Consider the following 22,347-nt stretch of genomic DNA (forward strand, 5'->3'; position numbering starts at 1 on the left):
GTAGCAAATTAAGAGGCGCTCTGGGCTGAGATTTATTGTATATGAATTTGTTTATCTCTTCTTGGAAGACTTCATAAAATCGTTTCTCTATCTTTATTGGTATGGTCTGGAAAAGATAGAGTACTCTCAGGTGAATATTCACCTTCATTGTCTTTATTCCCCTTAGCTATGAGAAGAATGGTGACGGCTATCTGTTTAGGTCTCTACAAATATCAGTAGAAGAGGATAGTTTGTTCCATAGAGGTTCCTTATTCGTGAATTAATTCTGATGCCAGTGTATTTGACATAGGCTTGTGCCCATCGGAATGAGTATCTTTCTAAACATTTGCTGCCTCTTCTCTGGACAGGGTGAGATTTGAGATCTCAGATTTTTCCCATATTGATCTTATATCTGCAATATTTTCTTAGTCTTTAAGTTCTCCTACTAGTCCTGACAAAGAGTGTTCTAGATTTTCCAATGTGAAGATGATGCCATCAACAAAGAGGGCTCCTTTACAAGATTCTTCTCCAAATGATATACACTGGATGTCCGCCACTTCACGAATTTGGGTAGCTATTTCAAAACGAAGGGCCAACATGGGCACCCATGTCTTCTGCCTCTCTGTTGATGTAGTGGGTGAGATGATTGCCCCATAGGTATTATTCGTGATTGAGGCTAACATAGTTTGGCAAAATCATAGAGAGGGGCCTAGGTCCCAGACCCATTTTCCTCAAGTTCATAAAATGTCCAGTCCACCCCTTAAAAGCCTTCTCAGATGGAAAGAGGCTCACTGGAACCTTGTTCTTTTGTGCCTTCTCAACCAGTCTATGGATATTATCGTGAATTTGTCTCTCCATGTTGATGAAATCTGATTGGTCCAGGTGAATTAGTCCCAGGTGTATCTTCTCAGTCTATTAGCCAATTTAGTGTAGAGTTTTGCATCTATATTTAGTTATGTGCCCATATGAGGTGCATTTCTGTATATTCTATCCAGGTTTAAATATTGCCATTGTATCCACCTCACTCATTAAAGTTGTTACTGTTCCCTTTTCCACAAACATGTTGAACAATCGCATGAGTCTCTGAGGCAGGTTTGATCAAAAGGTTCATAAAAACTGCCAGTGTAGCTGTCTGGGGATGCTTTGCCCTATTTGAGTGAGGTTATAGCCCGTTTAACCTCATCTTTGGTTATGGATGCTTCTAGCACTTCTGTATATCTCTTTGAGGTTTTTGGTGAATTGGCTTTCTCTATGTATACGTCATGAAAAATATGCTGATAAGTGTCTTCTTTATATAGAGTTGCATAAAATTCCCTAAAATACGCAATTGTTTTTGTTTTCTCCTTTCAGAAGTGGACTTGCTCCAATTTTAATTGAAGATGACAAGTTAACTGGGAGTCCACCTTATTACTGGCTTCATATGAATGTCTCCTAAAATGCAACATTGTAATTTAAGCTCTTATGATTATTATGGCCTTTGTGTTGCCCCTCAATGCTGTAATTTGACGTAGTAGCGTCCATTGCTCGTGGACCTGATTTTGGGGGACATGTATCAACATTGTAAATTGCAAATACCTAATTGCGAATTCCTGAGAATCGCAATTAGTTAATTGCATTTTACAATGCATGAAACTCAAAGAGTTTCAGATTGTGATTCCTGGGGTGGGGGGGGAGGGGGGGGAGGTGTAAATCGTTCTACCTCTTTAATATTAATAAGTTAGATCGCACTTTGTGACCCCCTAGGAATCACAAAAATCACAGGAATGGTGGCCTGCTAAGGTCAGCAGACCACCATGTCCATGATTGTTTTTAAAAAAAGCTATTTTTTTTGTTGTAAAGCAACACGTTTTCCCTAAAGGAAAATTGGATGCTTTACAAAAAGTAAAATGAAACGTTTTCTTGTCATTTTGAAAGAGCAGGCTGTGGTCCCTGGGACCACTGCCTTCTCTTAAAAATGCTTTTACAACCATTCACAAAGGGGAAGGGATCCCTTAGGGACCCCTTCCTATTTGCGAATGAATTACTACCTACTTGAAGTAGGTGGTAATATGCGAATGTTTTACGACCGCATTCACGGTCACAAAACATTCATGCTTGCTGTTAGGGTTCGCTGTTTGAAAGGGACACCCTTGGGACGCCCCTTCCAAATACCAAATCGCAAAACCAAATTTGCGATTCGGTAACAGGTTACCAAATCGTAATTTGGGTTTGATGCATGTGAAAAGCCTTTTTTGTATTCGCAAACCGCCCAATTGCGAATACAAACATGCTTCATGCATGTGCCCCTTAGTGTTTTCAATTCAAGGCTTTATGTTTCCAGCTGTCGCAAACACCCGAGGTTTGCCATTATTGAAATTAACTTCCACCTCTAGATTGCTTTGAAGGTATCCCAGACTTCCCTCCTGCACATAACTTTGGCAGCAGGACCTTTAAGACTTCCTTAAACTTTTCTGGTCGCATTTGTAGATTTGATATGTACATCCTTACTTTCTTGTCCTTTCAACCAACACAAATATCTCATTCTCACTCTCATCTTTTCTCATCTGAACTAATGTTCTACATATCTTCCAGTCTTCCTGCCTATGCCCTCTCACGTCTTCAACCTATTTTCAACACTGCTATCTGTCTCGCTTCAACCGTTCTTCTACGGGTCACGTATCCCCATCTCTTGCTTTTCTCTGCTGGCTACCTTCTCCTACATATTTTCTGTTTTGTTTTCTTGGTATTGTTTTGAATTGTATTTATGATATAAATTCTCCTTACCTTTAGCCCCTTATAGTTCCTCTCTCTGCTTGTGACCTTTGATCTGCTTCTCAGGTTCGATTAGTTGTTCCTAGATTCCCCGTTAGCCATCTAGCATCCGTTCTTTCTCTCTCCTAAAGTTTGTGTTCCTGTACATTGTTCTTTCCCTTCTGCTGCTAGCTTATTCACCCTCAAAGAATATTTGCTCTCCTCTGCTTTACTTTATTTTATTTGTTGATCATTGAGATGCTGCTCTGTGATTTAGTTTTTTTTTTATCATTTGAGGCTGTGATCTAGGGAATGTAGTTTCATGTATTTTTGTTAGGAGGATACAAATTTAAAGATCTGGTTGCTGAAAGGACGTTCATTTATAGACATATATGCTAGGGAAAGACACCCTATGGGAGACGTATGACTATTCTATGCAATTTACTGGTTTTGTGCACAGAAGATATACATGTATACCTTTTAACACACATGTGTGCTGAAGGGTTGCTCATTAATTCTATTTTAATCTAGGAAGTGTATGGCTCATACATTAGAAGCAGTCTGTGATTTGATTTGATGTAATTCTTGTTTTGCTCACTGACCTCTATAAAAGTTCCTACTGCTTAACAACCGAAACGGACATTACCCAATAATATCGGATGTATGACGTTACAACGCATGCTTTTACCACGCATGCCGTTACAACGCAGTTTTTACAACGCATACCATTACAACGCATAGCGCTTTGGGGTGCTGGATAGTGAATAGTTTAATTTACTATTCCAACTCCAGTCCCCGTTGATAGTAGGGAAGGTGTTGGATAGTAAATTAAATCTATCCCCTATCCTAGAGCGCCCCCCAGCGCAATGCGTTGTAATGCTTTGCGTTGTAATGGTTGCGTCGTAATGGTAGTGCGTTGTAAAAGTTTTGTTGTAAAGGCTGTTCACCCTGGGATTTGCAGCAATAATTGACCTTTCGAGCTCAACGTGTGAATCGGTGTATACTGCCTCCATAGAGAAGAGGCATACGGCTTTTCTTTATGACAGAGAGCTTTGTGTATAATAAATTGGCACTTGAATTGCATTCTTTGCTCTATTGGCAACAATATAATTTCCTAAATGAATCAGAAATATGCTAAAATGTCCAAATGTGGGAAAGTGGTATAAAGACGGCATTCTGAGCCTTTTGAAACTTCAGCTTTAAGCCTGCAGGGACACCTATTTAGAGGAGCATTTTGAGGTGATATTCAATTGATACACTTGTGGCATTGAGTTTTTCTGGCAGGAAATAAAGAGCCTGTTGTAGAAGGCGCATAGTATTATACCTGGCGCTACAGATCACATGAAAACGAGGCTACAAGGACACATGTTAACTGGCCAGTTGACATTGTGCCACCTTTTCTTGTACCTGTCTTGAACCAGTATTTCTGTTTTATTTCACTTTAACTTAAACACATTTCAGGCTATCCATCTTTGCACCTTACCCGAGGCAATCAAAAAGAGACTCCAAGCAGGATGAAGGCTTCAGGAGCAGCAGCAAGATAATTTGGGTATCACCAGCATAGGAGAACAGTAAATAGCCACAGGAGAGAATACGCATTACCATTTTACATTGAAAGGAAGAGAAAAACAAAGCGACCAGGCTTGTAGATGAGGCCTGAGGAACATTTAGAATTGAACATATTTTACCACTTGCACTTTTTTCTCCAATAAGTATTTTAGCCAATTTAAGACAGTCCCTGGACTCACTTGGCCCCGAGATGATCAACCAAAACCTTGTGCTAATCCATGCCAAAAAAATCAGAAAGGTCAGCTGCTGAATAGCTTTCTTCAAGATTGGTGGTGAGTTCCTCTGTTGCTATCAGCATGCACATTTCAATACCGCAGCGGGGACGGTGGCTATCATCCAGTATCAGGTGCCTTCAAGTACGCCGATAGTTGTCCACCAACTCATTTCTCCAGGATTCTTGCCAAGGCTGGGAGCTGGGGGATGAGCGACCTTCTTCGGAATGAAGTTGTTTTTCTTCAAGATAAGGGAAACAATGCTCTGTGTAGGAAAGGAGCCATCCCCATTTTCAAAGAGTTGTTAAAACAGTACAGAGCAGTCTTAGACAAAGCAAGCAAGTACAGCCAAATACGAGCTTGACATGTTTCCAATGGGGACCCAGACGCTATCTCTCAAAGTAGGGGCCAACTGTGTGGGTACGCAGTAATTTAAACATCAATCATTTGACGTGCTTAACAAAATCATATGTATCTATTAAAGTTGGCTCTAAGTACATTAAAACATCTGAGTAAATGGAGATTATTTTTTAATGAAAACACAAGCCCCAGGGATACACTAAAGGCTGTACTAGGCATTTAAGATGGATAAAGTAATTAAGAACCAATGAAAGAGCTTCTTTGCAATATTCAATTTGTGCTGCCAAGAACTCAGACTTGGCTTTGATAAGAGCAGCCTTGTACTTAATGAGGTGAGCTTTCTGCGTCAACAGTTTATATGGTCAGTAGTACCTGTGCCCGTGGGGTTCTGCGTGTCTTGTCTTTAAAGTTTCATTTTTCAGTAGCTCTTTATACCATGCATAATTTGGCTGATTGGAGGCGTTGATGGGAGATACAGGGCATGCTTACAACATCTCTAATTACATTCATTTATCAACACTAGCTCTAGTCTATGTGATTGAGGGATGTGCATTTGAGGTAAGTGTGCTGGTAGAATGCCTATGGATCTTTGGGAAATGGACAGGCAGATTTAGGTATGTGTGTGCTGGTGAGCTGCAAATGTAACGGACTGAGTGCGCGTACTGTGCACATGTAAGCATCTTTCGTCTGGGAAGACACATAATAAGGCCTTGCAGTTTGCAAGCATTACCCATTGTGTCACCTAGAATCTGTTAGAGGCCCAGAGGAAGTGTTTTTTTTTGTGCTGACTGATGACAGTTTGCTGTTGAGTGCCTGATAAGCCAACCATGCCCTGGCTGTTGACTTTTATCTCGGTGTGCTGCGTGTGTGTCATCGTGGTGCAGTTTGGTTATCTATGCATGAGATTTTTGCACCGTAGTTGGCGCGAGAAGTGTAGGCTAGGACATTTTTGGACTTTAAATACATTTTCACAGAATGGCACTATGGATGTTGATTCATTAAAATGCCAATAATTCATAGTAGAAGTGACATCACACACGTTGCCACACACCATGTGACATCACAGGAAATGATATTGAGACACTCAGCATTGGTTAACTTTCCAGGAAGTTATATAATTGTAAATGAAAGGCCTACATTAAAAGCAGGTTACCATAATATTAGAAAAATACATTAAAGTAGATAACACTTTGTGGGTCCAATTCGCAAAGGTAAACTTAGACCTGAAATCTAGGTTTAGACCTTAAGTTTATCTAGGCGCATTGGGCACTTAGACTTCAGGTCTAAATTTAACCTTCAGGTCTAAGTTTACCTTTGTGAATCAGGCCCTAAGTTTTCATCCATATATAAAGCAGTTTGATTCTTTGTGACCGGTTATTGAGAAAAGAGGTGAATCAGTGTAGCACTGTTCCAGACATTCCCATTCTGTGTTCCAGTAACTCCAAGAGTCTGTTGTAACTGTGTCTAAAGCTGAGGGCAGGTTGAGGAGGATCAGCAGGCACAAACCGTTCTGGTCAAGTATTTTGAGTGCATAATCCAAAATGTTCAGGATGGCTGTCTCTGTGCTGTGCCAAGGTCTGAAACGTGATTGGATTGCGTTCAGTAGGTTGAATTTGTTTATGTGTTGGCATAGTTGCTTGTGTATGCATTTTCCGAGCAGCTTATTGAGGAATGAGATGTTAGAGATCGGGTGAAAGTTATTTAGCTCAGTCACGTCGGTGTCAGGTTTTTTCACTATTGGTGTTACTTGTCCAGTTTTTAGGCAGTCCACGATTGTGCCTTGTGTTAGAAAGGAGTTCACTATGCTTTTCCAGAGAGGACAGAGAAGGGGGCTTAGGTCCCTCACTATTTTTGCTGGAATGGGAATACAGAAATGTGCTATTGGTTCATTGACAGTAAGATTTTATGTATTTTAGCTTTGCTTAGGGTTCGGAAATCGTTCCAGGTAGCCTTGTTCTTGGTCTTGATGGGAGTGATGTGTGTTTGTGTCTTATCAGTATTATTAGCTTTCCGCTGGGATTGCTGGGTGTTTTGACTTAGATCACAAAACTGTTCATGATCAGTTGATATTGAGTTTTCAACTTTCTTTAGTTTCTCCTCGCAGAAGGAAGAGAAAGCTTCCCAGTTATCCGAGGTAACAATACAGGTAGCTTTGGTGTTGTAGGACTTAGTCTATTCCTTGTTGATCTCGAATAGTTCATCTGGGAGGTTTCTGGCATTATCCAGTTGGTACCTAAAGAATTGTGCGTTGGCATTCTGTATACGTTCTTTGTAGGTGTCTCTTAGTTCTCTTGGCTGTTGTAGGTGAAAGGATGAGGATTCTTGTCTCCAGAGCGTCTCAGTATGTCTGGGTTTCCTCCTTACGTCATTTAAGTTGTGGTTGACCCAATGCTATGCTATGCTACTTTGTTAGAGAGCCTTTTGGGGCATAGAGGGGCTTCTACCTTCATTATATTGGTTATTGTGTGATTCTAGGTTTCCCTTTAGCTCTTGTACATCCCATAGAGCGTAGTGCCATAGGTCCTAGGGTGTAAGGTTTCTTTGGCAGAGAGAGGAGAAATTGCTCCAATTTAGGTTTCTAATATCTGTGGACCAGTATCTCGGCTTTGCTCCCTGATGTCTTGATGTACATGGGCTTTGACATGGAAAATGATGTAGTGATGGTCTGACCAGTCACATGGGTTTATAGAGTCGCTAATCAGCTTTTGGATGTAATTAGGTCAAGTGCCACTCCTTTGTTGTGAGTCGGGCCTGGCCAAGCTTGCACAACATTTTGGTCATTGGGTTTGATTTTGAGAATGTTCGGATGTATGCCGTCCATTTTGTTCCAGCAGAGATTAAAGTCCCCACGAAAGATTGTATTTGGGTGTTACAGAGAGTGGGCTGTGATAGTTTCCATGATTTTCTTGGCAAACAACTGGTTGTCTCTAGAAGGGTTGTAGATGTGGTGCAACTTAGCTAAGGATCTGCCTGCTGCGCATATTTCCACACCCATGTATTTACAGGAGAACAGATTATCTTTTTGGAAGGGCATTACCTTCAGGGACCTACAGTGGATGCATGCAATCCCACTGCTGAGTTTTCCAATGCAATCAAGCCTAATGATGGCGACGCTAGGAGGGATTAGACTACCTATTAAGGCTTGAGGAAGAGTAGTTGGGCCATGGTTGGGTTAGGAGTAACATGTGTTCATGAGATTGGATTGCATTTGCTATATGTGTGGCATGTTGAACCGCAAATCTTTTGGTTGCATGTGTTAGAATATTAAAGGAAGACCTATTGTCTTTGCAAAGGCTAGTTTTTCACACACAATAATTGAATTAATGGCAGACAGGTATCAAATAAAATAGAAAAACAATGTGTGTTTTAAGAAACATGAGCAGAGAGGAAAAAATAATAAGATGAATAAACAGACTAGTACAGTTGAGATATGGCTAGAGCAACAGTAGGATTTTGGTATCAGAGCACTGCTTCAGAGATAACAGCAAGCAGAAAGCAGTCTTTTGCCTTTGATGTTAACGTTGTGATTTACAAACAGGCACTAGCGAGTAATGTAGGTTTGCCTTGTTTCCATTATTGGGCAATAACTGTTTGCACTACATTAGTTGCAGTATAATCACTTACTGTACATGGAATATACACTATTTGCTGTCTGGTTAGTCCCAGAGACGTTTTAAGGCATCAGCAATATGGGAAATTGCCCGGGGCCTCCCAATTCCAAGGGCCTCCCCCCTCGAAAGTGGACTTTGTTTCTATTTAACCTGTTTCTCCATCTCAGTTTCTCTTCTAAGTCTGTCTCTACTTCTATCTCTTTCTACCCTTATCTTAAGTCTTTGTCATCCCTAAGCAGCACAAAATGTTACCGTTTTGTGTAACCTGGTTACTATAAGTTTGACGTGTAATTAAGTATTGTTTAGCATCATGTGGGCTTCAATTAGCAAAAAATGGGTAATAAGATGTAAAGTGCTCCATTACAGGAGCCCCCAAAATATGTCTTGCCCATGGCCCCCCAAATTCTTAAAATGACACTTATTGGCCCCAAAATATAGAATCAAATTGAGCCTGTCACATTATGATACTGTCAGCTATGACTCTTGGTGTTAGCGTTTTTCCAAAAGATTCAGATACCCAACAGATGTGTGCATACAGTCATATGAATTTCGTTGTTTAGTGAGTATAGTAGACCGTTTGGATTATGAAATGGTACTGGTTTTTGTAAACTTAAGTTTGTCTTAAAGTTTGGTCTTAAGACATAATCCTAACTTAAGACAAAAGCCTAACTTAAGACAAAAGCCTAACTTAAGACAAAATCCTAACTTTACTTCTGCTAAATGCCTTCTGAGAATACAAAAAGTAGTAAATTTAGGATTTTGTCTCAGATTAGTTCTATGAATCACCCCCCTTGTTTTTAATTTTACCCCTACCCAAGTTTGAATACATTTTTGTTGTTTTGGCTTAGGAGGTAATTTTAGATCACATTTCTTTGACACAGCTCCCACAGTGTCTTTTCTTTCTTGAAAAACGAACTCCTTGTGGAGGTAAAGATCCAGAGATGACTCTATTGGTTATTAGTAGTGGGAAAATATGCCATTGACCCAAAATAGCTGTTGAGGGTCAGTCCCAGGTAATTTTTCAAAGAGAATTTTTCAAAGAGATCTTTATAAAACAACATCTGGTACTATTCTTTTTGATATTTTGGTGGACTGCATGTAACCAAGACTAGAGGTCAACACCCACCCAGAACTAGGTAGGCAACTGTCCAATACCCATCTCCACCCTCATGATTGGTGCCCCAAAAGAGGTGGCCTTGAATGCTTGCGTACTCGCCCCATGTCTGAGGTGTCTTGCTGTCGAAAGGTGTGGGCTGGTTCATCCATCGAAAGTGATGGGGACCAGGCTGCCACATGAAAACAAAAACTAGTTTCCGTCTGTTTCACTCTTGGGCAATTTCGTAGGTAATGTAGCAGATCTGGTACAGGGATGTCATCCAGTCATTGACATCAGGAAAACACTTCCCAAAATGCAAAACTAGATTATACTTGGAGGCTTCCTTTGCTGCTGGTGTTTTCCTTACACACAGACTCAACCTTGTAGAATATTCTGGCTTAGACAGCCTTCAGGAGCCCCATCCTTCCAACCAACAAAATAAACACAATCTTGCTCTTTACAAACTGTTAGGCAGGCCCTACTGATGCAACCCGTCCTTCGTAGCAAGGGCAAACAAACCTACATGGCGTGCAGTCCCCCTAGGTTGCCTGTCTAATCAAGCCAACAAGAGCATCTGCACTGGTTACCTGACCTCTAAATGAGGCCTCTCCGGTTATATAGTCTGCTTGTGCGATAATATGTATTATATAGGTAGGGACCCCTACAACACAATATTGTTATGTAATAAATAGTTTAGCGAGCACAGCCTATAACTGTAGCTTCTTGGCATGATAACTGGAAATTCTGGTAGCAGAGGTCGAAGATATAATGGGAGGGGCGGGGTTTTAAAGTGTGATCACAATAGAAGGTTTTCTCTGATTGGGCTAGCGAAAGGAAAATTGCTTTTTCCAGCTAAGACATCAAAGAGTGGCTTGTTTGATGGTAACATGCTCTTGATTGGTGGAGAATGGCGTTCAGGGATTATTTAAAGGGTCTATATTGCTGATAGGCCTGAAGCCTCTGAAACTTGAAGAGGCGGAGGTTTTGTATAGAGACCTTTCATCAGGGGCGTGGCCTGGGGAGGGCTGTTTGGGGTGTCACACACCTGAAATAAATGCATCCTTGGCTTTTTAAGTGGGTATGGGGGCTCTGAGTTGACTCTGATTTACATGTTTCGTTTTTTCTCGCACTGAGCCGAGAATAAAAGAAAAAACTGCGACCTTTGATATAAACGAAAAAGAGAGAGACAGAGATTCCCATCTGGTGGCTGAATTTCAATTTGTGAAACCAGATAACCTGAAATAAATACCAACTTCCCTGCTTCTCCAAATTGTGTGATCCTAAAGCAATTATATTCTTTCGCAGAGCTCCATTTTTGTCACATGATTACATTTGAGTGAACTTTTAAATACTTGCATTCAGGATATGAGCTGTACAAGCATTTTTTTATGTTTGACTTACTAGACTATAATGCTGCTCTCCCAATAATAAGACTCTGTTTAGGGTTTACATTACTGATGTGACTCTTAGTGCATCAAAGGCATTGTCATTGAGGGTTGGACCATGAAAGTTACTAAAAATGATCTCTTTTAATCCATATCTGCATATGCAATTATATAATCGGATGTACTAAGGTGAAGGGCTTCCACCTGTTAAAGAAATACCCTTTTTGGAATTTTGAAGAGGTTGTATCATATATTTACATGTTTGTTGCACGATATACATGTCAAAGGTTTTCATGGCTCTGCTTGTGCAAGGACTCTTAAAGTCAAGCCAGACCCACTGCTTAGCTCTGGCTCGGCTCGCCCTATTAACTTGCCTGCAAGCCCTCCTCTATTTGGCCCTCGGGCTTAGTACATTGGGTTGTCAGTCACTTCATTAGTGTGCCACTCTAGACAGAGGCCCACCTAATGCAAATCAGTACTGAACCTGTTCCATTCGGACCTTTGGGCTTCTCACCCCTCCACCATGCAGCCCACTGCTTTTCTAGTTGGGAAATTTGATATTCACACCCCCACAGGCAGCTAGTGTAATTTCTACAAAGCTGGAGAAACATGCCAGCCAGGAACTGGGGACTTTTTCTATATGACATGGAAATGCCCAATGAATAAACTGCATTAGTGCAAAGTTATCCAAACAGTGTCTACGGTACTATTAATGCAAATTGATCTTTTGCCTAAAGTATTGCTACTGGGAGCATTGGGAGAATTTGGGGGCTCTGGAGGGGAGCTGGCTATGACGCTCACCTATAGTCCAGAAACTCCAGGATCCTTTGAATGAATACTAGGAGTCCTTGGATGTGCAATAGGTTCTGGCCAATTTAACCCTTGTATATAATTGTATATATGTAATTTTCGATTTCACTGTACATTACTTCATGCACCAAGCACTTGTCAACAATTGTCCCATAATTTTCACTTGTGTTTGACGGTCTTTCTTGAGAATCCAATGTCATAATTGAATGAATTAATTCAGATGTAACATGATTTAATTCTAATATAAATTCGTTCCAAATCACCCTTTGGCTATATGAAGTTTATCATTAGATTGCTTGAGTATTCATTTTCTCATTGCATATGTATTTCAGAGAGGTTTTTAAACGTTTTATTTGCATTTATTAGCGTTGTCAAAGTAATTTGCCTTACCCATCAGAACCACCTTTGTATTTAACCAAATTCACCCAGGTTCTGAGGGACACAGGGTTACCCCTTTTTCTTTAAACCTGACTATGACTTTGACCATCAGTGCACTTCTGGTCAAGAGACATATTGCTAAATACTGGAGGTTTAAGGTGCTCCGCTGCACATTGAGTAGCTATGGGGACAGTGCTCAAAATTCAAAGAACCAATGAACTGGTCCAGGAGATGCTGTCATAAACTCAAGTACATTTGGAAGCCTTGCTGGGATATTATTTTTTGCATTTTTACTGTCTGATTGTGTCTGATCTTGACATGGTTCCTTGATTTGATGGCGCCCACACAAAGCGCCTGATTCCTAAAAGAATGATATGTGTGTTAGTTAAGTCTGCCAGTTGTTCATTCATAATACATATAAAATAGTTTTCTTAATAATAAATTGTAGGCTTGAAAGCGGCTTCTGCAGGAACTGTGGAAAATCCAAATAAGTGCAATTTGTAACATTCCGGTGAATGGAGTGAGGCAGGAAAACTCCATCTATTTCTGATTATAGAAGCCTTAGCTCTACTTTCAGATACATTTGGAGCAGCAGTACTATGATTGGTTAGAGGAACATGCCAATCAGACGTCACTGTAGGATAATTCTGCTGTCTACTAATCTCTGATTGGCCACTCTTTCTTCAGCAGCTTACGGTTGCCTGAAATCTTTATCCATATATTCACGCGCTAGCTTCATTCCATCTGTGTTAATGTATCTCCAGGTTACAGACCTCAAGGAGGTACCGGATCAAGTGAATTTGCCTCAGCCCAACTGGTATCACACCATGCAGGTGCACCGGGTCCGGCCAAAGCGGGCGCGAAGGCACAGCGACCCTCTGCAGGAGAGGGAAGTCACAAAAGGTTTCCAGTGGGTAAGTCCAAGCCTCCTGCACTCAACTTGTAATAAAACACTGCCAACAGTGGCAAGGCAATAAGAACGCTGCTACTGCCACTTTAAATATTCCAAAAAATGTAAGAAATACTACAAAAGGATGTTCAATTGTATATTGCATTGATCTGCTCCATGCCTCAATTAGACAGCACACTGCTGGTTTGTGAATTCTGACTACAATAGGTTCTCATTAAAGCATGCATCCATACTTGAAACTTGTAGTTTTCTATCTGCATACTTTCATGCCACAATGGTTTTATTTCGCTGCTATATCCTGGGGGCTGGATGAGTATGTGGGCACCATCAGGGCTTTGCATGTCTGATCTCCTGTTTCCTTCTCCCTGCACAGCAGAGGAAGGGGCTGCCCTTCGGGACCACCTCCTCATACCTGAATTTGGAGAAGCTGGGTGAAGGGTCATACGCCACAGTCTACAAAGGCATCAGCAGGTGAGTGTGTGTTGTGTGAGAGTGAGGACTGATAGAGCACACTGAGTGAAACTGAGTATCTCCCAGGGCTCAGGCTAGTGAGAGAGACAGGGGCAGGAGAGATATATCTCTTGACAATGAGTTAGCCTGTTTCTAAACACTCACTGTTCTGGCAGACAAAGGAGTGTAGGCAGATAAGGGAACATTGCCAGATAAAGGGATTTTCCTGGGAGCACACTTTTTAGCGCAGAAGAATGCTGGGTTACAACTCGACAGCGTGACCACTAAAACATAATCTTTGGAGAGAAAAGCAAACAAAATAATGAGGAAGCTTTTCTTTTCTACTGCGCCCCCTGCTGACAGAACAAACTCATTGCAGTGTATCACACAGATGATGGACTTACTATGTCGAGATCAATCCAGATTTTCATTACTGCGATTTATCAATGGGATAGATGCAATTTGCAGCTATCAGTGGTCTTCACTCCTGTCCAGTGTCTGATGGGTCAGGTATTTGGGCCTGGTTATCTGTCCCAATGGTTAACACCCTTGCCCCATCCAGCCTCAAGCGGCAGGAGCCACCATTGTCTAAGACAGAGACCGAATCACATCTGGGACCCTCTACACTACAAGGATGAAGGCAGTAGGTGGCAAATGTGGCCCCTTCCTGGACCCTCGACACTCCAAACCAACCTAACCTTTCGCTAGCGGCATGAAGCGCTTCACCACAGGGGCAGGACTAGCTTTCCAAGGCACTGCTGGGTATACCTGACCTGGACAACTGTGTAGCAGACTGTGGGGAAACGACTTCACCCATACAACACCACGCCTTGACCGGAAGACCTTGGAAGCAAGCTTTATTCTGACAGAACCTAAACAGGTCGAGCCACTGCCGTGTCCAGAGAAGGCTGCGTTTTAGCATTCATGGTCCATATTTTCCATATCATATGAAAGGGCGGCCCTTTTTCACTGAAACAGGTCCCATGGAGTGTTGCTTCCCTCATTGCACTGTGCTGACACGACAACACCTCGAAGGGCAGCGAGTTAAACAGTTACAGAGAGTTACATTTCAAGTCCTCTGTCTGTATACAGAGCCTTCTACAGCACCGGACCTGCCTTTCCATCATGGAAGGTAACCTCCCCTCCCCCTCTCAGGCAAGGCTGACCTTTGCACTCCAGGGCCTCTCTATTCTTCTTTTTTTATCGCCGGTTACTAGTTCCAAAATGTTTTGGTGAACATGCGCTCAATCAATAATAATGCCGATAATTGCAATAATAAAAAATACCACTATAAAACATTCTTGCATACGACCATGATATTTCTTTGTCTGTTTCTGCTGTTACAGAGGCTATTGTTGTGTCCTAGCAGACACAGTCTAGTTGTTCTATGTGTAATGAAACACTTAACACCCACCCACCACTGATGTCACGACATCAAGTGACACAGTCAATAAAAGGAGCCGAGCGCACGTGCTCGAGGCTCACTAACCCACGAACATCACGGTGTTTGCGTCCAGTCATTATTAGCATGTGGGCCTAGGGCCCCACGACGCAACAATGGCGACGAGGAGTGGCATAACCCCCGGCGTGCCACTGCTAAAAGAAAAGGGGGGTGAAGGCAGCCTGCCTATGGGCACAACCTGCCAGGAAGCAGCATCGGCCGCCGAAATGCTCGAGGGGCGTGTGCCTTGCCCCGGGCCTAGCCAGCAATGAGAGGGTGACCGGGAGCCCACCCGCATCTCTCTAGCCCTGCCGAGGGCTGAAGCGCAGCAGGAGTGCCCACAGCAACAAGCGGACCGACCGGAGCCCATCCGGGTCGGCCGCGACGGTGCCCCATAGTAAATAGCCGTGCGGAGCCCACCCGCGACAGCCGCGACGCCTACTGGACCCGAGGTGAGCCCGCAGGCTGCCCGGAATCACCAGGGGCTATCCGGAGGTCCGCGGGAGTCCACCCCACCTCCGTGAATGTACTGAACAATGAGGGGGAGGGAGCGGAGTAGCGAACCGCCTCCCAACCCCCCTCGCACCGAAAGTGGACACTACACAAAGCAGCAGGGCCAGCGGAGCCCACCCGCGGCCTGCCTGAAGCGTCCCCCGCATGCGTGCAGTGGAGCTGCCGCGGGCGGGGATAAGAAAAGCAAAATGCAGTGTGGCTCCCCTCCTGACTGGGAATTATAAGCGGAGCCCACCCGCAGCCTGACTGTGGCTTCCCTGTCCCCCGCCGCGCAGTGTTAATGCTGTGAGGCTGCTGCGGCGGGGGTGAAGAAACGGCGTGCCTGCGCCGAGTGAAGAGCGGCAGGGAGCTGGAAAGTGAAAGCTGAGCCCACCCGCGAGGATCCAAAACCATTGCCCGAGTGAGTAAGCAGTCTCCTGGAGCCGCATTGACCCCCTCCCCCGCACCACGTGTGAACATAGAAGCTGCGGCGGCGTGGGTAGGTGAAAGAAGGAATGCGGCGGAATGATGTAGGAGCCAGCGGGTGCTCTCCGCGCATGATAGAATATGGCCCCAGCCCCCCCCTGCTCGAGCGAAGACTGTGAGGCTGGCGGGCAGGGAGGGTGAAGAAAATGTGGAAAATCGCCACCGCCGGCGAAAAGCAAAATGCCCCTATCTCCTGTGTCCCCGGCAGAGTGAAATGTCTGCAAGCAGCCAGCGCGGGACAAAGGAGAACAAAGAAAAATAAAAGGACTCGCCGGCAACCAGGAGGAGTCCCCGGAGGTGCCTACATCCGTGTGCCCTGAGGAGTGGCCTGTGTGCGTCTGGAGCAACAGGCATCGGGAGAAGGGCCTGTCCACGAGGGAAATGGGACCAATCAGCAAACCAGTACAAGCCAAGGGAAAGCCTACAGGGAGAACAAGCCTGCAGCGACGCAGACGTAGACAGAGACCCATCACCACTGCAGAAGTGACGCCTGTGGCCACAGGTGCTCACCGCAACAGCAGGAGAGAAAACAACCTCATGCTGGACGGCGAGGGAGAGTCAAGACGTCTACCGCAAGCAGCAAGATTCAAGGGCAACCAACTGGAAGCGCACAAGTGTACCCCGGACGCGGACGGTACAGGACAGCGCCTAACAGAGAGGAAGCCACACCCAAAGCAGCAGAAGACATGCGAGGCAAGTACCCAAGTGTGAAGAAGAAAAGTGTGACACGCATGTGGCGAAGAGCGAAGATGCCAAAGAAGATAAAGAAGCGCAAGGAACAAAGCTACACTGAAGACGTACCGCGGCCGGTACGAAGTGAAGCAAGAACTTGCAACCGCAATGCACACTGACGTGCAATGGAAGAGTGACGCAAAGTTACCCTGCAGCCAAAAGGAGGCGAAGAAACCACGCACGGTCAACGCTCCCAGAAGCCAAAGAGCCTCACCGGAATAGCGTGCGACAAGTGCACCCACTGGAGAAGATTCCAGGAGAGGTGACGTAACCCCCCGAAACCTGAAGAGCGCCGACAAAAGTACACCAACGCAAAAGCCGATCACCAAGATGGCCGCCCGAAAGGAGAAAGAGAAAGCCGACTTGCCAACAGGTCGCCGGAATGCTGACCCGCCAGAATGGTGCAGCGAAGGTATTCTGTCAAGTATTCAGGATGAAGTTGTCCTACCAGAAGACGTCCGTGACCTGAGAGATCAGGAGAATGACCGGAAGAAGACCCGGAGAGACGGACGCACTATCCACAAGAAAAGAAGTAATAGGAGGCAAGAGGGAAGATCGTAATGACCAGTCCAGTCACCGAATCGTGGAGAGAAGACAGTGTCCTAAAGACAGGACAAGACCAGACTGAAACAGGCGGAGTTCACGCTGCTTGAAGAAGCCTGGTCAGCAAGACAAAGGAAGAAAGGTGACCGCAGTGTGTTGCGAAAAGGAGAAGGGAGAAAAGAATGAAGAAAGAAGTCATGTGGCACGATGCCAAGAACAACATCTGGAAAAGGTGAAGGTGAAGAGAGGTGACACACCACAACATCTGTACAGTGAACCACACGTCCAGGAGAACACTGATGGCACCAGGAACAGATCAGGCATCTAGTCACAAGACCCCGACGACCCGTCGACTACAGGAGAGCACAGGCCGGACCATTGACAGCACCCACCTTTGGGATCGAGCGGAAATCTGGATGCGGAGGGAGCGCAGATTGCCTGAACAAGGAGAACTGACCATTCCACTCCAGCCCGTGGAGATCTAAGGGGCAAAGGCCTCAGGGACACCGGTGGCAGAGAGTCCCGACACGAGAGATGGATCCATCGCCGTCTAACCTGCACGTCCCAGGAAGAAGAGGAACTTGTGCGCAAAGGCAAGAGTCAACAACTACCCTTCAGGTGGAGCTACGGACTTTGTGAGGTAGTACCCTCAACGTCTCCTCCATTCACACGCAGACTGTGGAGTTGGAGCAAAGCTGTGGAAGAATACCCAGCCCAGTGGAAACCTGATGAAAAGGGCCTCCAGGACATCCCGTGGCAGGAGAAGACCAGAGAGAGGGGCGTCCTAGTGAGAAGAATGTCCTTCAAACACTCCATCCTTTGTAATGTAAAGCCAAGCTGCCTACAGTGAAGAAACCAACGGACCAGTAGAAGACAACATCCTTCAAGTCCAACACCTGGTCATCCTGTTTGGCGTCACCATCAAAAGCAAGATCTCAGTGGACTGACCAACACACCCCCAGGGCGTAAGTCCACAAGAGCACGCCCACCGAGAAACAGGACATCGAGCCCAGCAGCAATTTCCATCGTCGTCATCAAGCAAGCAGCTGAAGAGACTCAATGTAAATCTGTAATTATTGTATATTTGTATATTTTCTCCCACAGGTTCGGACTTTTGTCTTTCCTTAATTTTTATCAAATTTTGGGAGGAATGTTGTGTCCTAGCAGACACAGTCTAGTTGTTCTACGTGTAATGAAATACTTAACACCCACCCACCACTGATGTCACGACATCACGTGACACAGTCAATAAAAGGAGCCGAGCGCACGTGCTCGAGGCTCACTAACCCACGAACATCACGGTGTCTGCGTCCAGTCATTATTAGCATGTGGGCCTAGGGCCCCACGACGCAACAGCTATGACCACAGAAACTGGAACTGTGGGATGTTGCGGCTGTGGACGTTTCTGTGTAATTATGGATTGGCCCCATTTGCCACATACACCGTCATCTGCAGCATAATCTGCAGATTGTTACAAAAAACTAAATGTTGTTTCTAGCTCAAATGAATCAAAAGTTACCAAAAATGTGGTGAGACGTGTTACCGCCCTTGGAAAGGTTGTCTGGCTTTCTTTCTGCTGCTTATTGTTGTATATGGTTGTTAAACTGGTTCTTATAAAGTGAAACAATTAAGTAATAATATCACAAAATATGCTCCATTAATCCCCCAATTTGGCTTTTCTTCTTGCATAATTTAGTCAACCATGCTGCATAATTCTGTCCTCGTCGGCTGCATAATTCCAGTGGCCCTGGATATGATTTATAAAAGTAAGAAGTATGGATCATACTATTGAAGCTACTTCCTTGAGAAAGTCTGCTGCCCTTAAACCACTGACTTGTTTAAAGTCCACTTGTGATGGCCACTGGTGTGCTGTGTGCAGCTCCCTCATCCTGTGATTGGGGGAGGCTGTATGCGTAGGAATGAAGACACTGTTTCGACTAATTCGACTTGTAACAAGTATTGAATCCACAGAAAAACTTACACTGTGTTGCTTGCTGTTTTGGTTGTTTCTTTTTCATGGGAAATGCCCATGAACCCCCATATTACAGGGCAGACCCCCTGTAGAGGCGTCTTGCTTGTTGCTGTTCTTTTCCTTCTCATTTGCCCTCCCTCTCCTTATGCCACACCCAGTTTGTGACTAGCTCCATGGCCCTCCACCATTTGCATGACCCATGATCATTTCCTGTCCTGCTGTTCCCTTGCTTGCATTTACTTCCAGCTTCTGCCAGTCCCTGAATCTCCCTCTTTTGTCTGCCCACCCCCTGATCCAAGCCTCAGTGACGCTGTGACGTTTCTCCGTTGTACGTCCTGGCCTCATAATCCATCATCCCCCCACCCCAGCACCCTGCCTTATGTTTCTGGGTCCCCTCCGCTTCTTCCGCTGTGTCTTGTCTCCCGCCTAACACTTGCTCTCTTACTCTTTACTCCACCTCCTTGCCCTTTCCTCTTGCTCGCCTCTCACCATCGCTCTCTCAACCATCTCATTCCGCCTGACACAGTGTCCCCACCCCCGGGCTCCAAAGAACTTCTCACCTCCAAACTCTGGTCCACTTCCTTCCTGCCTTCCAGTCAGCATGCGCCTAGACCCCCTTGGTTTGTCATAGTTGGCTCCTAGCCTCTTCTGTCCGCGCCCACCGTGTAACTCTGTATTCTAAAACCAACAATCTATTTATCTCTAGGTCCATTTTGTATAACACTGTGCTTAAATTGTAAAAAAAAAAGTATGTGCCGGGGCCCTGTCAGGAGGCTGCGGAGGGTGCATACCACTCAAAGCACCTGCCAGTGCTGCCAATAACTGTACCAAAATAACTACTGACATCTCACTCTTACGAGTATGACAATTCCAGGCCCCCCAAAGTTATAAGAATTACTGGGTGTCAGGTATTATTCAATTTAATGTATATTTAATTAATAAACAACTGTTGTTGTGCTCATCTCTAAATTAGACACACAGTGCCACCATGTGGCAAAGTGTCATAACTCCGGGTGTTGACAATAAAGTACGGGTGCAGAGCACAGGAAACCCCCTGCTCAAATTAAGCTCTGATAACACATTTTATGTAACCAAACATCTTGGTGTGATTGCTCAATGCTCTTGATAATGCCAGGCCTGACATCTGCGCCCTGTAGGGGTAGGTTGTACTCTTATTGAATGTGACTGCTCTACTGCCCCATGTCTGTGCCGTAAAAATACCCACATAAATTGAACAGATAGAATTTACATTGCACCTTAAAACAACTGTCACAGGAAAAGCGCAGGACCCTTCAGAAGCCATGTAATATTTTACTGGTATGGATGCAGATGACATAGTCGGCTACCCATGACACCCCACCTACATTTAAAGCTCCCGCCTCCTTTGTTAGAGTGACAGTTTGTCCCTGTGTGACTGGAGAGCCGTGTGTACAGCCCTTGGTATTCTTTCTGCATTATAATTACACTGTGCATTATTGTGAAAAATGCATTCAATTGGTACATAAAAGACCATGGCGTATTTGTCTTGTGGCGCTAAGCAAGCTTTGCTCACATAGGCATATATATGGGATAGCAGACGAAACATATTTACTTCACAGAAAATGTCATTTCCTCAGTAAGGAAACATTGCAACAGCCTTCTGCTCCTACAATGTGCCATAAATTTGACTTTCACCGAAAGTAATCAATTATACCTCTAAATGGTTCTCTGTCTTCAACTAGGGTAACTCTATCATCTCATGCTGGATAAGGTGGGCACAAATCAAGGGTGGCGTGAACAGAGAGTGTCCCTCCTTACTTCTTAGGTAGGGGACTCTGTCCTGTTAGTAGCTGGTGAGCCACTGAAAAGCTCGAACCAGGCTCGAGCTTGAAGCATCGCTCTGACCCAGGCTCAGCTCGAGGTCCTGTTGGACCCTCAAGTCAATAACGAGCCAAGCTTTCATGTGGCTTCTACCTGCCACGTGTCCTCTACCCAGGATGAGGCGTTAGGGTCAGAGCTGCCTATTTTCGATCTGGGGAACTGTATTCAAGACTCGGCGTCAGCTCTATATCCTGTTATTCTAGGCAAATCACTTAATCTTCCCTTGTCTGAAAAAAAAATGAATGTGACCTTGTGTAATGCAATTGGCAATGGCAGCTCCTCCACTAAGGCGGAGGAGAGCCACCCACTGCTCTCTGAGCAGTTCAAAAAATAAAAATAAAATGATAATAACAAAATTTTATTATTGTTTTATTTTTCTATGCTGACTCAGTTTGTTTTCATTTTAGGTGCAGGCGGGGCTGGGCTGTCCAGGGCAAAGGGAGGAGTGATGGGCACTCTCTAAGTGCACATGACAGTTTGGTGGGCTGTTTTAGGCTGGCCAAACAGACATGCGCACTTAGCATTTTGCCACCCAGCTGTGTTGCACAGCCAGGTGAAGACCAGTCTCAGGTTCCCAGTCCCTGTCTGAGCAGCGATTTAGGCCGCTCAGACCAATCATGAAGCTACTTTCATGCTGGTTATAATATTACCAGCATGACATCAGCGTCGTGATTTGCTTAGGGGAGTGGTTTTGTGCGTCGACCGAAGAGGATGGAGGAGAAGACGTATCGGGTTGGTAAATGCATTTTTCTTTTTTTCTGGCAGGATTGGATCATCAGGGTCCCAGAAAAATGTAGCACCCTACTCAATCAATCACAAATAAGTTTATTATGGCCAATTGGTCTTTAAACTACATATACCATCATACAACAGTTAAATGTACACTTATTAAGATTTATAAGAGTACCTAAAACCAAGAATTCATTATTTCTCATAAAAACTTGTTTTCAGAGTATCCTACTGTAAACCAAGACAAATGCATAAAAATTCACTGTTAGGACAATACATAAAATAATTAAAATCGTCTGAATTTGCTCTGTTTGTTTCTCCCTGGACCACTGTTTCCATTTCCTTATTCCATGAGAAATCTCCTTGCTACTTGGACAAACTTCGCCAAAGCAATTGCAATATCAAAGAACTGCATGTCAGTGAGGAGTTCAATTGCCTGATTCCTTGACCTTATTCCATATTTTTTTTAAACTGGCCTTAAAATCAATCGCTGCACAGATAACAATGTTTGACAATCCATTAAAATATGGACACAGGTACATTTTAAGCCACTCCCGCATGTACATTTACCGGCATCATCCATTAATATGTTTTTTATTTTC

The 22,347-nt window shown here is 44.2% G+C and overlaps 1 protein-coding gene across 1 annotated transcript in view; it reads left to right on the forward strand.

The window, feature by feature from the left end:
* The window catches only part of CDK15 (cyclin dependent kinase 15), a 456,073-nt gene that overhangs the window by 99,042 nt on the left and 334,684 nt on the right, over nucleotides 1-22,347 (forward strand). The window contains exons 2-3 of the mRNA XM_086958557.1: nucleotides 12,895-13,044; nucleotides 13,414-13,511. Coding sequence (XP_086814683.1) covers nucleotides 12,895-13,044; nucleotides 13,414-13,511 — 248 coding nt within the window. The remainder of the gene's footprint in view (nucleotides 1-12,894; nucleotides 13,045-13,413; nucleotides 13,512-22,347) is intronic.

The sequence above is a fragment of the Lissotriton vulgaris genome, chromosome 2_1 (assembly GCF_964263255.1).
Source record: "Lissotriton vulgaris chromosome 2_1, aLisVul1.2, whole genome shotgun sequence".
Classification (NCBI taxonomy): domain Eukaryota; kingdom Metazoa; phylum Chordata; class Amphibia; order Caudata; family Salamandridae; genus Lissotriton; species Lissotriton vulgaris.